The sequence below is a fragment of the Lycorma delicatula genome, chromosome 3 (assembly GCF_047948215.1).
Source record: "Lycorma delicatula isolate Av1 chromosome 3, ASM4794821v1, whole genome shotgun sequence".
Lineage (NCBI taxonomy): Eukaryota > Metazoa > Arthropoda > Insecta > Hemiptera > Fulgoridae > Lycorma > Lycorma delicatula.
This window is the reverse complement of record NC_134457.1, coordinates 83480310-83494068: the sequence shown is the minus strand read 5'-3', so window position 1 is coordinate 83494068 and position 13759 is coordinate 83480310. Positions and strand designations below refer to the sequence as shown.

At 32.8% G+C, this 13759-nt stretch overlaps 1 protein-coding gene across 1 annotated transcript in view; it reads right to left on the bottom strand.

Annotated features, from left to right (window-relative positions):
- The window catches only part of LOC142321751 (uncharacterized), a 76443-nt gene that overhangs the window by 24618 nt on the left and 38066 nt on the right, over window positions 1-13759 (bottom strand). The window contains exons 8-9 of the mRNA XM_075360097.1: window positions 8148-11786; window positions 4709-4844 (exon numbers count right to left, since the gene is read on the bottom strand). Of these exons, the coding sequence (XP_075216212.1) occupies window positions 4709-4844; window positions 8148-11786 (3775 nt within the window). The remainder of the gene's footprint in view (window positions 1-4708; window positions 4845-8147; window positions 11787-13759) is intronic.

Sequence of the window (13759 nt, the reverse complement as noted above, 5' to 3'; positions counted from 1 at the left end):
GACACAGTAAAAATGGTAGTTCTCTGAGACATTTGTAATGTTAGAGCAAAGAGGGTTTTTAGGAGCGAAATTATTTGTGAACAATTTTTTTGTCTTCACCAGTTGTACAAGAATGCAGTAAATTTTGTGAAATATAGGAAGAAACTTAACTTCAAATATATGATGCTGATACTTGAAATGGATTTTGAAATGGAGGTTTAGAAATGAACTTATATGGTGGCTGAAGAGCAGGATCATAATCTTCAGATGGAAAAAATTTTTATAAAAGCGTGTGTGATGAGTTTAAGTACCTGGGGTTACTTGGCTATTAGAAAATCTCAGGACAATAAAGATAAATTAGGTACAGTAAAGGAAAAATCAGCTGCTTTCAAAGTTGACAGTTCTAAATTTCAAATCCTAATAAAGGCAGTTACTTTTATAGGGATTTCAGTACAAGAATCATGGACACCAGTGTTCTTTGGTGGTTGGGTTTCAATTAACCACACATCTCAGGAATGGTCAACCTGAGACTGCACAAGACTACAATTCATTTTCATTCATACACATCATCTCATTCATCCTCTGAAGTAATACCTTATGGTGGTTCCAGGAAAAAGAAAAATGTACAGTAAAGGAAGATAAATGGTTAACTTGATTATTAAACTCTGTACAATGGAATAAAAGAGTTCATTGACAAAATAAGAAAAGTATATACGAAAATAAAGGATTGGATGGCAGGAGTGGAACTTACACTAGCTGCAGATGAGGCAGAGGTGGTAGCAATCTCCACAATTAAGAAGAAACATTAGAGGACAGGAGAATAGTGTCAAGGCCGGCAATAAAACACCTCGGGATATGGATAGATAACAGGTTAAGATTTAGCACACAAGCAGTAAAGGCAGCTAATAAAGTCAAGAGTACTGCGAGATTAATAGCCGGTCTCCTACATAATTCTGGTGGACCAACTATACATCGGAGGAGATTATTAGCGAGAGTGACATATGCTACAACGCTGTATGGGGCAGAGCTTTGGGCTGACATAACGAGATTTGCAAAATATCATGGAAGACTAGAGTTGGTTCATAAACAATGTCTGCGAATCATAGCAGCATATAGGACAGTCTCTAAGGAGGCAGCTGAAGTCCTGGTAGATGCAATACCGACAGATTTGGTTATTTTGCAGAAGAGCTCTGGGAGCAGGGGCCCCTGCCATTAAGAGACAAAAAGCACATAACATCCCAGATAACAGAAAAATTAATGGAGACTTGGCAGAACAGTGGGACCGAACCACTAAAGATCGGTGGACCCATTACCTTATAAGCGACATTGGAAGTTGGTGTAGGAGGACCCATGTTCGCTGGGATACAGTCTAAAACAGTTCCTGGCGGGTCACGGCTGTTTCAGGGCATATTTGTATAAATATGGCCTTGACCACATGGATCACTGCGATGAGGAAGAGACTCCTCACCACGTGAATTTCTCTTGCCCACAATTTGATGAAGAACACAGGGAGATGTTAAATATGTGAGGTTTGGAAGATATGTTCCATCCAGAGGACACACAAAGCATAAAAGGAGTTTATGAATGACACACATGCTAAAAGGAGTTAATGAATGGAAAGCGATTAAGAGCTATGTTAATAAGGTGATGGATAAGCTACATATTTATGAAGAGTCCTGCCAGAAAATGAGACATCAGAGGGTGCTGGGGCAGATAGATCCGCTGCTGAGCGCTTAGGGGGCTCCCCGAGCACATGGGGGTCATCTCTGCGCAATGAGGCAGCAGGCACTCCACATTTCGAGGCCTGACGGCATGACACTCCCCTTTACCAGATGTAATGCTCTCCATGAGCGATCCCAGGAAGGGAAAAAAAGGTTAATGTTGAGATGAAGTTGAAAATTTCATAAACAGAATGGGTTTGACAGAGGACATCATGGATAGTTAAGTTGGACAGTTGGGGCTGCAAAGAATGACTTTGAAGCTATATCAACTCACCATGAAGTAAAATAGATATGTTTATTTTTGGTTTTCAGTTGATGTACGAGGGTAAGTTAATTATTATCCGCAATTTAGTTATATTTTTGTTTATGTTGGTAGTACTGCTGTGTTGCGTAAATGATGCTTGCATGGTTTAATTGTTGTTATGTCTGTACAGGTTTGATGCTGCTAGGTTAGTTCCATTATTGTTGTCCTGCCATTATCTATGGCTGCTCCGCTTTCTGTTTGCACAAAAAAAGAGCCAACGTTCAGTGATCTGTGTTTTATGGTCGGAAGGTGTATCAGGGGCCGAAATTCATAAAACACTTTTGGTACAGTACGGGAACAGTGTGTTGCTGCAATGGAGTATCTACAAATGGATTGAAAAATTCAAAGATGGCCGCACAAGTGTTACGCATGACAAAGGAGCTGGACGACCGTTTACCGCCACAAATGAGGAAAACATTGAGTGTGCACATGACATGGTTTTCTTAGACAGACGAGTAACTACTGATGAAGTGGCACATCATCTACAAATTAGTCACGGTTCTGCCTACGAAATCATTGACAACAGACTTGGGTTTCATAAAGTCTGTGCAAGATGGGTCCCAAAACAACTCACACAATTGCATAAACAAACGCGCTTGAACATCTGCGAAAAACATTTGGATCGCTATGCTAACAAACAGGACATCTTCTTATACAGAATCAGCACTGGTGATGAAACATGGATCCATCATTACAAGCCGGACAGTAAACAGTAGAGTATGGAATGGAAACATCCAAAGTCACCCTGCACAAAAAAAGGTTCACGACCCAACCATCCACAGGAAAACTGATGCTTACGGTTTTTTGGGACTCACAAGGCCCAGTACTGGAACATTATGAGGAAAGGGGCACGATAATAAACAGTACGCGTTACAGTGAGATGCTTACTGCCAAGCTGAAGCCTGCAATTCGAAACAAACACCGAGGACTGCTGTCGAAAGGTGTTGTGTTGTTGCACGACAATGCCCGTCCACATACTGCTGCCCACACTGCTGAAACACTCCAGAAACTCACTTTGAAGTACTGGCTCATCCTCCGTATAGTCCTGATCTTGCCCCTTCTGACTACCACTTGTTTGGTCCAGTCAGAGGCATTAAGGGGCCGCCGATTTACCTCGGATGAAACAGTGAACGAAGCAGTGCATTCCTGGTTCGCAAGCTCAACCAAAAACCTTCTTTTATGAGGGCATCAGGAAGCTTGTGCAACAATGGACTAAGTGCGTTGAAATGCAAGGGGACTGTTGAAAAATGATGTACATGTAAGTTTCCTATTTTTGTATTGGAATAAAATTTATAACTACATTGCAGATAATAATTGACTTACTCTCATATATACATATAAAACTTGTTTCATGAGGTAATGATAAAAGTGGATTCAATGGTGGAGTGAAGTACTTTTACAGTACTTTGGATCACTGTAAAAACTTGTGTCCAATATATTCTGTGTAAAACATATTATAGTTACAGAAATGAAGTTGAAATTGATTTTGACTGAATTTGTTTGCCCAAGTTATTGTTAGGCAATTTGTATTTTGTTTTTTTATTAGTGGTTCTGTACATGATGACACATACATTTTTTTTGAATTTATGGGAAATTTTCTCAGTGTAGTTGCTAAATTAGCTGTTACTGAAAGAGTTCTATATATTGAACTCATCTTCTTTGCCAACTCCAGTTAACCATCCCAACATAAACCTTCAGTATTCAGTACCTTATTGCACAACTCTGCTTATAAAAAAAAACTACCAGGATGAAATACAAAATATAAAGTATTTACCTGAACTGTCTGGATTAAACAGAAAATAGCAGGAAGATTGACAATATAGATTACAGAAAAAAATCAAAATAAACACTAATAACATAACTTTTTTTTGTTGAGAATATTTCATGCTCTCAACCAGTCTATGAAGAAGACTGATATAGTGTAAAAGCTAACTTAGGCCAAGTAAACCATCTTAAAGTAAACTGATGTTTATTTAGAAACTATTATTTGAAAAAATACAAAAAAGGGTTTTCTCATCTATTTATTTATTATTATTTTTTTTTTTGAGACTGAAGACAACGTTACAATAATATAAAGCTTTCACTGAATAATGAGATGTCTTCCTTTTTCCTCATATTCTCTTATCATGAGGAACCTCCATCATTTAGAAATAGAAAGACAATTTTACTGACAAAATATAACTAAATATAAAATGTAACTTAAATATAAAATGTAACTTGTAAATCTGAAATTTGTCACATTATATGCTCAACAGCTGTTTATACAATTTTATATTTTACAAATGTATTTGGCAAAGTTTACCATAATATCAGAAATTTTTTGTTAGTTAAAAAAAATGTTAGTACTCAAACGTGATCCCTAGAAATTGCAGCACAAATCAAACAAGTGTCAAAGCTTTTACAGCAGTTGAATGTAGTTTAAATATGTCGCTGTTAAACTTTGACATGAGCAAGGGAAAACAGCCCTAGAGAGTTCACTTGATATGTTTGTGCCAGTCTCCCAGTAAAAATGTGATTCTTTTTTTGAAAATTGTTAACTCTGACAAATCTTATTACTACATTTACAGTAACTTAATGAATCAAGGAAGAATTGTTAGGTTTTCTCCAAAGTAGGAAACAAATAAAGAGAATTTATTTACAAACTGTACAATTTTGCCTAAGTTTAACCTAAATATAGAATTAAATTTAATTATATTCAACTTACTCAGCAATGCTTTTAGGTCCACACACTTTTAATTTTTTAATAGTTTGATCAAGAAATTCCTTTGTTACAGGTTTGTCTTCACAAGCTGATTTTTGTACAGCTTCTAAGACACTTTCAGCCAATTTAACATCTTTACCTAAAACATGATATCCCATATTTCAAACTCTTCACAAATAGCAAAAATATATAGTAAACATGGACAAAGACAAAAAAAACACAAACTTGTTTTCTTGTTTACTTCATACTTACAGGCATATTATGAATATATAATCCATATTTTCAAACAAAAATATAACAACTACTAAGTTAATAACTAACTAAATATAGTACATAACTTCAAGGCAACTCATAAAAAAGTTACTTCATAAATTATAATTTGAATAATCATAGTATCACTTATCATTAGCACAGATAATAGCTACTTCAATAATTCACTGAAATATTTTCATAAACTTTCCACTTTTAAGTGAACAAACACAACACAGATCAAATAATTATAAAACTTAACAACTTATTAAAAGAACTTCCAAGTTACTTCTTAACAGACACTAGTAGCTTCACTAAGATGCTGAACAAATAGTTCTGAATTAATAGTTCATTGAAAATACTACTCATTATACTACTTTTGAGAGCATAATTTCTATGTATTTTCAATATCAAATATAACATATACTTAAATATTTTTAAAAAGCTACCACTTTTCATTATGCTAATCAACAAAGTAATTAAATTTGAGAATTTTATGTTGGAAGTTGTACTTCCAAATTTCTAATAATATTTACATATTATTTACTAAAAAGGATTTTATTTTTTTTACAGAAAAATGATCAAAGTTTATTAAACTTATTAAATCACAAAAAGACATAAAATACTAGTCATTCATTTAAAGACAAAAGTTATAACAGAAATAACGAGCATGTTTATACTCGTATAGCAGAAATAAGTAAAAGAAGATTTTTATATAATGAAAGCACTTCAAGTGATTTTTTTAAGCTAGTCAAAATTTTCATCTTTTTGTATTTTACTGGTATATAAACATAGTATTTCAATTTACTGTATGAAAGTAAAGATCTAAGCTGAAATACATACTATGGAGACAAAGTTTTTCAAAAAATAGACTGACATTTTCTAACCTTCACAAATGAACTAAAGTATATTAAAACGGTATATTAAAACAATTGTTTCCAGCAATCTATGTTCAGAATCCCCCAAACCTTCCTGATCAGGTAGAAATTCAACTGAAGAATACTTACATTTACTCAACTGAAAACAAGAATAAAATTTGTTTTTACTTTGCAAATAAATACTTGAAATTAGAGTCCATAGTTTGAAAATAAGCTTTGTGCATTGAGAAATGTTTCTGAAATGCCATCCATTTATAGTACAACTCCATCCAACAAACATGATTATTTATTGAAACTGCAACTATGCAAGACAAGTATCTCTACTTTCTATTTTTGATTTGACGATTAGAAATACTGATAACGACTTGGTCATTACAAGGTTGAAACTGCCATTAGTATGGATGCTGTAACTGAAATCTTTCAACAATTTTAATGTAGTCATTGCCTCAAATAGATAAAAAGCATTTACTTCTTAAAATATTTAAAACATATTATTGTCTTCTGATTATTCTCTAGCAACATTTCTTATTAATAGTCATTTAGCAGTCAACATGAACTCAGAAGTTTTTTATATGTCTTTATTGAGAAATATAATAGAAAACAATATACATTCTTTGTCATTACAAACTTTGTAAACTGACGTAAGAAACAGCAGGTCCAAGAAGTCCTCCACACCCTTTGACAAATACAGTATGTGCTGTGGACATATTTTGAAAATTTATATATATTTGTACACACAAATTATTTATCAAGAAAAACTGTGTGTGTATAATCTTGCTGTATGCACAGAACTATGCATCTCCACATTCTCCTTGACAAATTATAAAGCATCTCAAAAGTTGTGGTTTGAAAGGTTTCTCTATATTGTCAAGCAACTCTTCATTTGTTACATACTGATGTTGAGGTTGAGATACAGAGGCCATGATTATTCCCCAAAATCAATTGTTGTGTATGGAAAGATGAAGGCTTTGTGGTGTCATTGTAATGGGGCTGACAATGCTTGTAAACCATAGCAGCCTAGAAATTGTTCATTTAGGAAGTAGCGTCCTTGACGAGCAAAATGAGCTAGAGGCTCATGTCTTGTTGCAATCAGACAAATTCCATGATGTATTTGATACAATGATTCCTTTGGTATCATGATTCCATGATACTCTTAACCATCTCTTCAACATTTCCAACCAACAATCAACACTCACACACTCTTTCAAAAATAGTATCCTGATTCATTCCAGCCTATATCATGACATGGGATGGATCCTTTCAGACTTATATAAAATGAGAAATGAGGATTCCCTTAGCCTAAAAAAAAAACACGTTCCTGTATACATACATTTCTTTCTATTCTTTTTCCTGTTTAACCTCCGGTAATTACCGTTCAGGTAATACTTCAGAGGATGATATGTATGAGTGTAAATGAAGTGTAGTCTTGTACAGTCTCAGTTTGGGCATTCCTGAGATGTGTGGTTAATTGAAACCCAACCACCAAAGTATATTCAAAGTATTTTCAAAACAAAATTAGTTGAAAAACTTAACTTAAAAAAATTATATGCAATCCCACAACATTAACATTTCCATGAAACATAAGCATGAGGTTTATCACAAGTTCAAAATCAATACATGTAGATTTATATAGCTCAGAATCAATCTCTTTATAACATTTCTCTGCATTTTTTTTGTTATTCACATGCTTCTTGACTAGAGTTTCTTGGAAACAACTTTTTTCATTGAGGCTGCATCTTGCACTCTCTGTTAATTAAGTAAAAATAAAATAAAAGCAACTTCAGAAAACTGCACTAAAAACTTGAAATATTTTTTTTATTCTTTGAATATTAATTTTTTAGTCGGATAATTAAAAATAAAAAACTATCATAATTAATTTGGCTAATAGTTTGAAAATTTGAAATTGACAATTTAAAAAATGTAATTTTCCAGTTTCTGTGCATTTTTTGTTAGTTTTATTTTTTTAAGGTTATTTAATTTTCTGTTTTTTTCATCTAATATCGTGGTTTGATTAAAATTACAACTTTAATTGACCCATGCTAAATATGTCACAAATTATAAATTCACATTAAAATAAATCCTTTGAATACACATATAAAAATGAATCTGTACCATACTGACTGTGTAAACAAAAGCATTCCATGATTTTTTACAGTTTAGTGTCACGTTGCTAATTCTTTTACTTTTGAACACATGTAGCTCCCAACTATGACTATGACATGTATTATATGAAATCAACAAGAGTATATAAAAAAGAAATAAAGTAAATTAATACAAATAAAAATGAATAATCGGAAGAAAAAACATTACATTACCTTCTTTCTTTTTTTCTTCCAATGCTTCTGCTTCAGTTAATGCTAAAAGAGAATTTTTGTGATAATTTAGAGCTGCATCAATAATGTTACTCTCACAGTTAACTTTTTCTTCAATAAACCTTATATCTCTGTAATCAGTTTCAACATTTGTTTCCAACAAATTTGCTTTTTCCTTTTCAATATCTACATCGCTGATTTCTTGATGAATCTTTGGACGTTTTTTACTATCTGATGTATCATCCTCAACTGACTCATTTAACTTTCTTTTCTTAAGTATATTATTACTCGTGTAAAAGTTCGGATATACAGCACAGCTATCATTATTCATTATAATATCTGATTTAATGTTATGACCGGACTCTTCAAGAAACACATTTTGTGAAGAATGAGTTAAGGGAGAAATAATGTGACCAACTTCAAGGGACTGTGATAAAACTTGTCCATTAGTTGAAATCTGAGATCTTTCCACCTCAGAATGTGAAGGTAACTTTAATGGGTCTTCTGGTAGTACATTTTTCTGCAGAAGAGATCCTGATTTTACATCATTAATATTAATCTGAGAATACCTCTGTTTATTTAGTGATTGTCTAAAATCTATTGCAGGTGTTAAACTATAAACTGATGAAGGTACAGTGACTGAAATATCGTTTGACATTGTAACGCTTTTTAAATTCTTAGCATCATCATTTTTGGAAATTATTTCACTGAATTTATCTTTTGACAGATCAGGTAACACTTTTGTCATGCACTTAGGTTTTGTTTCATTTGACGGAATAGAATGTAAATATTTATTTGATTGAGACATCAGATCTGGTAATTTACAATGATGATTGGATGAAAAATTACTAATATGATTATCACCTGATGCAATTGATTGTTTGAGTTCATATTTACTTTCAGAAATGTTATTCTTAAATATCTGAGCTTTACGTTCTGAAGGTGTAATTACAGGATCCTTTATAATACAATTATTGTTCACAGCAAAAGTAGGCTGTTTCTTGATATTACATTTATTTCTCATTTTAAATAAATGTTTCAAACTATTTACACTTTTAGGAGCTTCCGATGTACTAAACTGCATACGTTTCACTTTAGATTTAGGTTGTAACACTGAATCTGATGTTAAAAGCTTACTAGCTACTGGCTTATCTTCTTCCATATTACTAGCGACCTCACTATTCATGGAACTTTTATTACCGAATCTAAAACCTGAGCATTCTGAAAATTCATTTTTATTTTGTAATTTTGAATAAAAACTTACTGTTTTAACAGAAACTGAAGGAAGTTTTTTTAATTTTTCACTCATTGAATTTGATGGTAATTCTTTACAATTTTGTAATGGATTTTTCATACAATATAGGTCTGCTTCACTTGTTTTTAAACTACCTAAAGGAACAGTTGTGCTCTTTAAATCAACACAATTGCTTTTAATTTGAGGGTTAAACGAAACCGTGCTACATTTCTGTTTACTTTCCTGAACCGTGCTACATTTCTGTTTACTTGAATCTGTATTAGGAAAATTATGTTTTTCAATTTCTTTATGTTTCGCGTCTGGTAACTGAGAGATTACAGGTGTAGTAGGAGGTTTTAGAAGATAACTTTTAAGTATACCATCTTTAGCAATTTTATCTGAACTATTAACTACCTTTTCATTTTCAGATGTTATGGCATTTTCCAAAGGATTACTAATAACATCATCCTGCTGACATCTCTCTCCTGAATGACCACTTTCAGTCTCTTTTTTATTAATATTATTAACTGCTACACGTTCTTTATTTTTTATGCAATTCCTTTTCATAATTTTACTTTTATTACATGTTCCTTTATTTCCAATTTCACTACTTGAAGTTCTCAAGTTTATAACAGACTTACAAACACCATCAAAATGATCTTTACATGTAGTAAACACTTTACTAGTACTTTCAGGTATAACACCTTCATGAAGTGTACTAGATACACCCGTAACTATACCTTCATCTAGTAATTCCTTATTAGAAATGCTTACATCACCGGAATGTTTCAGAATAATGTTTTCTGTTAATTCAGATTCAATAAGGCTACCACAAGATTCTCTCAATGAATCTTTTTTATCAACTGAATCTTTACAGCAGTAAGTACAATATTGATGTGAATTATTTCTGCTAAACCTAGAGGATTTTCTTCTACTTCTATCTAATTTTGAAAGTTTCTCTCGGCTACGACAACTAATTCTATTACATGGTTTGTTGGTTAGCTGCGAAAGGTCTAGGTCTGAAGTTGGTAACTCTTTTAAATCCACAAATTTAGCAGAAACTTTACAAATTTCCTTTTTATTTGTCCTAGATAGATTTCTATTTTTTTTAGAAATATCATCTTTTGACTCCTGTTTCAAAGGTTTACTATTACACAATTCATTTTTTTTTGATATATTTTCTTTATTTTCTAGGCTAACAGAATCTGGTTCGTTTTTTAAAGATTTTAAATAAAGCCTTGAACTTCGGCGAACTTGGCTACTGATTTCAGAATCATCGAGTTTAGCTGGACTTTTTGGGCAAACAGAAGCAATGGATTTAGACTGATCAGTATTAATTACTTCAAGTTTGTTTGCATATTCAGATATATATTCATTATGATTAAGAGTATTTTGACTAGATGTAACTGTTAGTACATCCGAATTCTTTATTATACTATTATCTAGATCTTTATTATTTTGTTTACTGAACAATTTATCACATTTTTCTTCAACACAGCAATAATTTTCAGATGTAAGTAACCCATTTTCATTACTTCTATTTTTAACTCTTCCATTATAAGATGAAGAAGCCAATAACTGAAAATACTTCTCAAAAACAGTGATGTTAAAATAATCTGCTTCTTCTTCTTCATCCAATAATGTATGTCGTTTTCTTGCCAGATCTTTAATGTTCTGAAATTCATCATTCTTACTAAGAAAATAAGAACTTGTCCTCTCAATGCATTTCTGCTTAATTTCAATTGCAGGATCAGTACACTTACTCAGGACAGAATTTTCAGAAGCTTTTGACTGTCTTTCTAAATTGCTCTCATTATTTTTATTAACTGAACATAAACCATTTATCTGTTTATTTTTTAGGTAAATCTCTCTATCAATTCTAACAGACAAATCATTGTTAAAATCATTTTGTTTTTCTGAACTGTCCTTATTATTTTCATTAACTGAAAATAAATCATTTGTCTGTTTATTTTTCAGGCAAATCTCTTTATCATCACTGACAGTTAAATCATTTCTTAAAGCATTCTGTTCGGTTTCATTCAAATTAGCATTTTCTTGCAATATTTCTGTAATATTATTTTCATTAACTACTTTAACATTACTAAACGATTTACTATCTATATTTTTATTAACCAAAATACTTTCAGGACTAGAAATATCAGAACCATCAGTAGGGGAGCTTAGAGGAGACGGACAGAAAACATCATTAAAGATACGTTTTAAAACTGCATCATCATGATCATCATCTACAGACAATTTCTCTTCATCAGTGCAAACAGCTGCAGTAATTAAGGTAGCAGAGCTACTATTTAATGTGCAATTTTCTGTTTTTCCATGAGGAAACTCCAACGTACCATCCAGCAAATTTTCTACATTCAGTCTTGGGTTACATTGAATTCCCATTTTCCCTAAAATAATACAAAATTCATTTAATTAAATATTTAAAATAAAATTATAGCAATTTTTTAATTTCTATTTACAAATATACTAATTTATACTAAACTTGATGAATAGTTCATTTCCTGAAAACCATTTACAAGAAATAGATAATTCATGCATTTATTGGGTGTAATTAAATCTCTTTGTAATACAGATATTTATATAATATGTATACACTACACTGTCCCAGAACAGAGTGTATATGTGAGCCACACAATTTAAGGGCAGGCAAGAAAGTATAGAAAACGAAAGTCATGATCATCACCCAAAGTCAAATCTCACAGCTGACAATATGTATGCTGTATAAGAGCTTATCGAAGGTTCACTGTTGAAGAAATCGCAGAAGCGGTTATCAGTTATTGGAGTTCTCAATCCATTATCACTGATCATCTTGGCTTTAGAAAAATTGGTGCTCAATGGGTTCAGAGTTTGTTGACCAAAAATCAAAAACAGGTCAAGTTGGAGATCTGCGAGAGACTTCTGAATCGATTTCGGCAAGAAGGGGATGATTTTTTGAGGTGCACTGTCACATGTGATGAAAAATGGGTTCATCATTTACAAACTGAAGTTAAAAATGGCAAGTAAGCAGTGGCAAAGGAAGGATAGGAGCTGCCCAGTGAAAGCCAAAACCCGCCCGTCAGCCGGAAAAGTTCTTGCAACGATTTTTTCTGACTTAAGGAAAGTTTTACTCATTGAGTTTCTCTACAATCAACAAACAGTGAATGCGGCTTACTACAAAATGCGACCTACCGAAACAAAAGATGGTGTATGCCCATCAGAGATATCATCCTTCTCCATGACAACACCAGGCTGTATACTGCGATTTTGACATGGAATAAATTGGAAAAAATGCACTGGGAAATCCTCGACCACCCTCCCTACAGTCCAGATTTGTTCCCCTGTGATTATTTTTTGTTTGCGCCCTTGAAAGAATCGCATTGAGGAGAATGATTCAAAGACAATGACGACATTGAGGAGCATGTGTGCAATTGGTTGACGACTCATCCTCAAACTTTTTATGAACAAGGAATACTCAAGCTTCCAAATCGTTGGCAAAAGTGTGTAGATTGTGCAGGAGACTATACAGAGAAATTATGAAAGCATGAATTGTGTATATTATTAATCAATAAATTTATTTTAAAAAATTACCACTTATATTTGATTCATATTTGTAGAAAATCCTGTCAACTGTGAAGTGTGTGCCGTCATCAATTTCCTTCATGCAAAAAACTTGTCAGTTGCTTAAATTCATTGTGAACTTTGTGCAGTATATGGAGGTATATGAAAATTTAAGAAAATTGTCAATTCATGACAGTAGATTTAATGAAAATTTTTCCTCACATATCAGAAACAGTGCTGTATAAAACTGTAACCGAGAGGTTGGGCTTCCACAAATTTTGTGCTCACTGGGTGCCTAAGCTTCTTTCTGACGAACATACAAAAACGAGGATGGGATCAGCACTAACCTTTAACCTTCCTTCACAGTCGCAATAATGAGAAGGATGAATTCCTTGACCATATAGTAACAGGTTATCAGACATGGGTTAAATTCATTAATGTGGAAACAAAAGCTGAATCAATGTAGGCGGGGTACACCAGTTCTCCTCAAAAACCCATAAAAGCCCATCAAATACTTTCTTCAAAAAAGCTGATGGCATGTGTTTTTTGGAACCATTAAGGTGTGATCTTGGTTGATTTTATGGAAAGAGGCACAACAATTAACATTCCGAGAGATTTAAGAAATTAAGAAGGCCCATACAAAACAAATGACACGGCATGCTGAGTTCAAGAATAATTTTTCTTCATGAAAATGCTCATCCGCAAACTGCAGTATGCACTCAATGCCAAATTGACAGTTTCAAATGGGAGTTGTTTAACTATCCTCCATTCACCCCTCATTTGACTCCCAATGATCATCACATTTTTCCAAAAATGAAGAAAT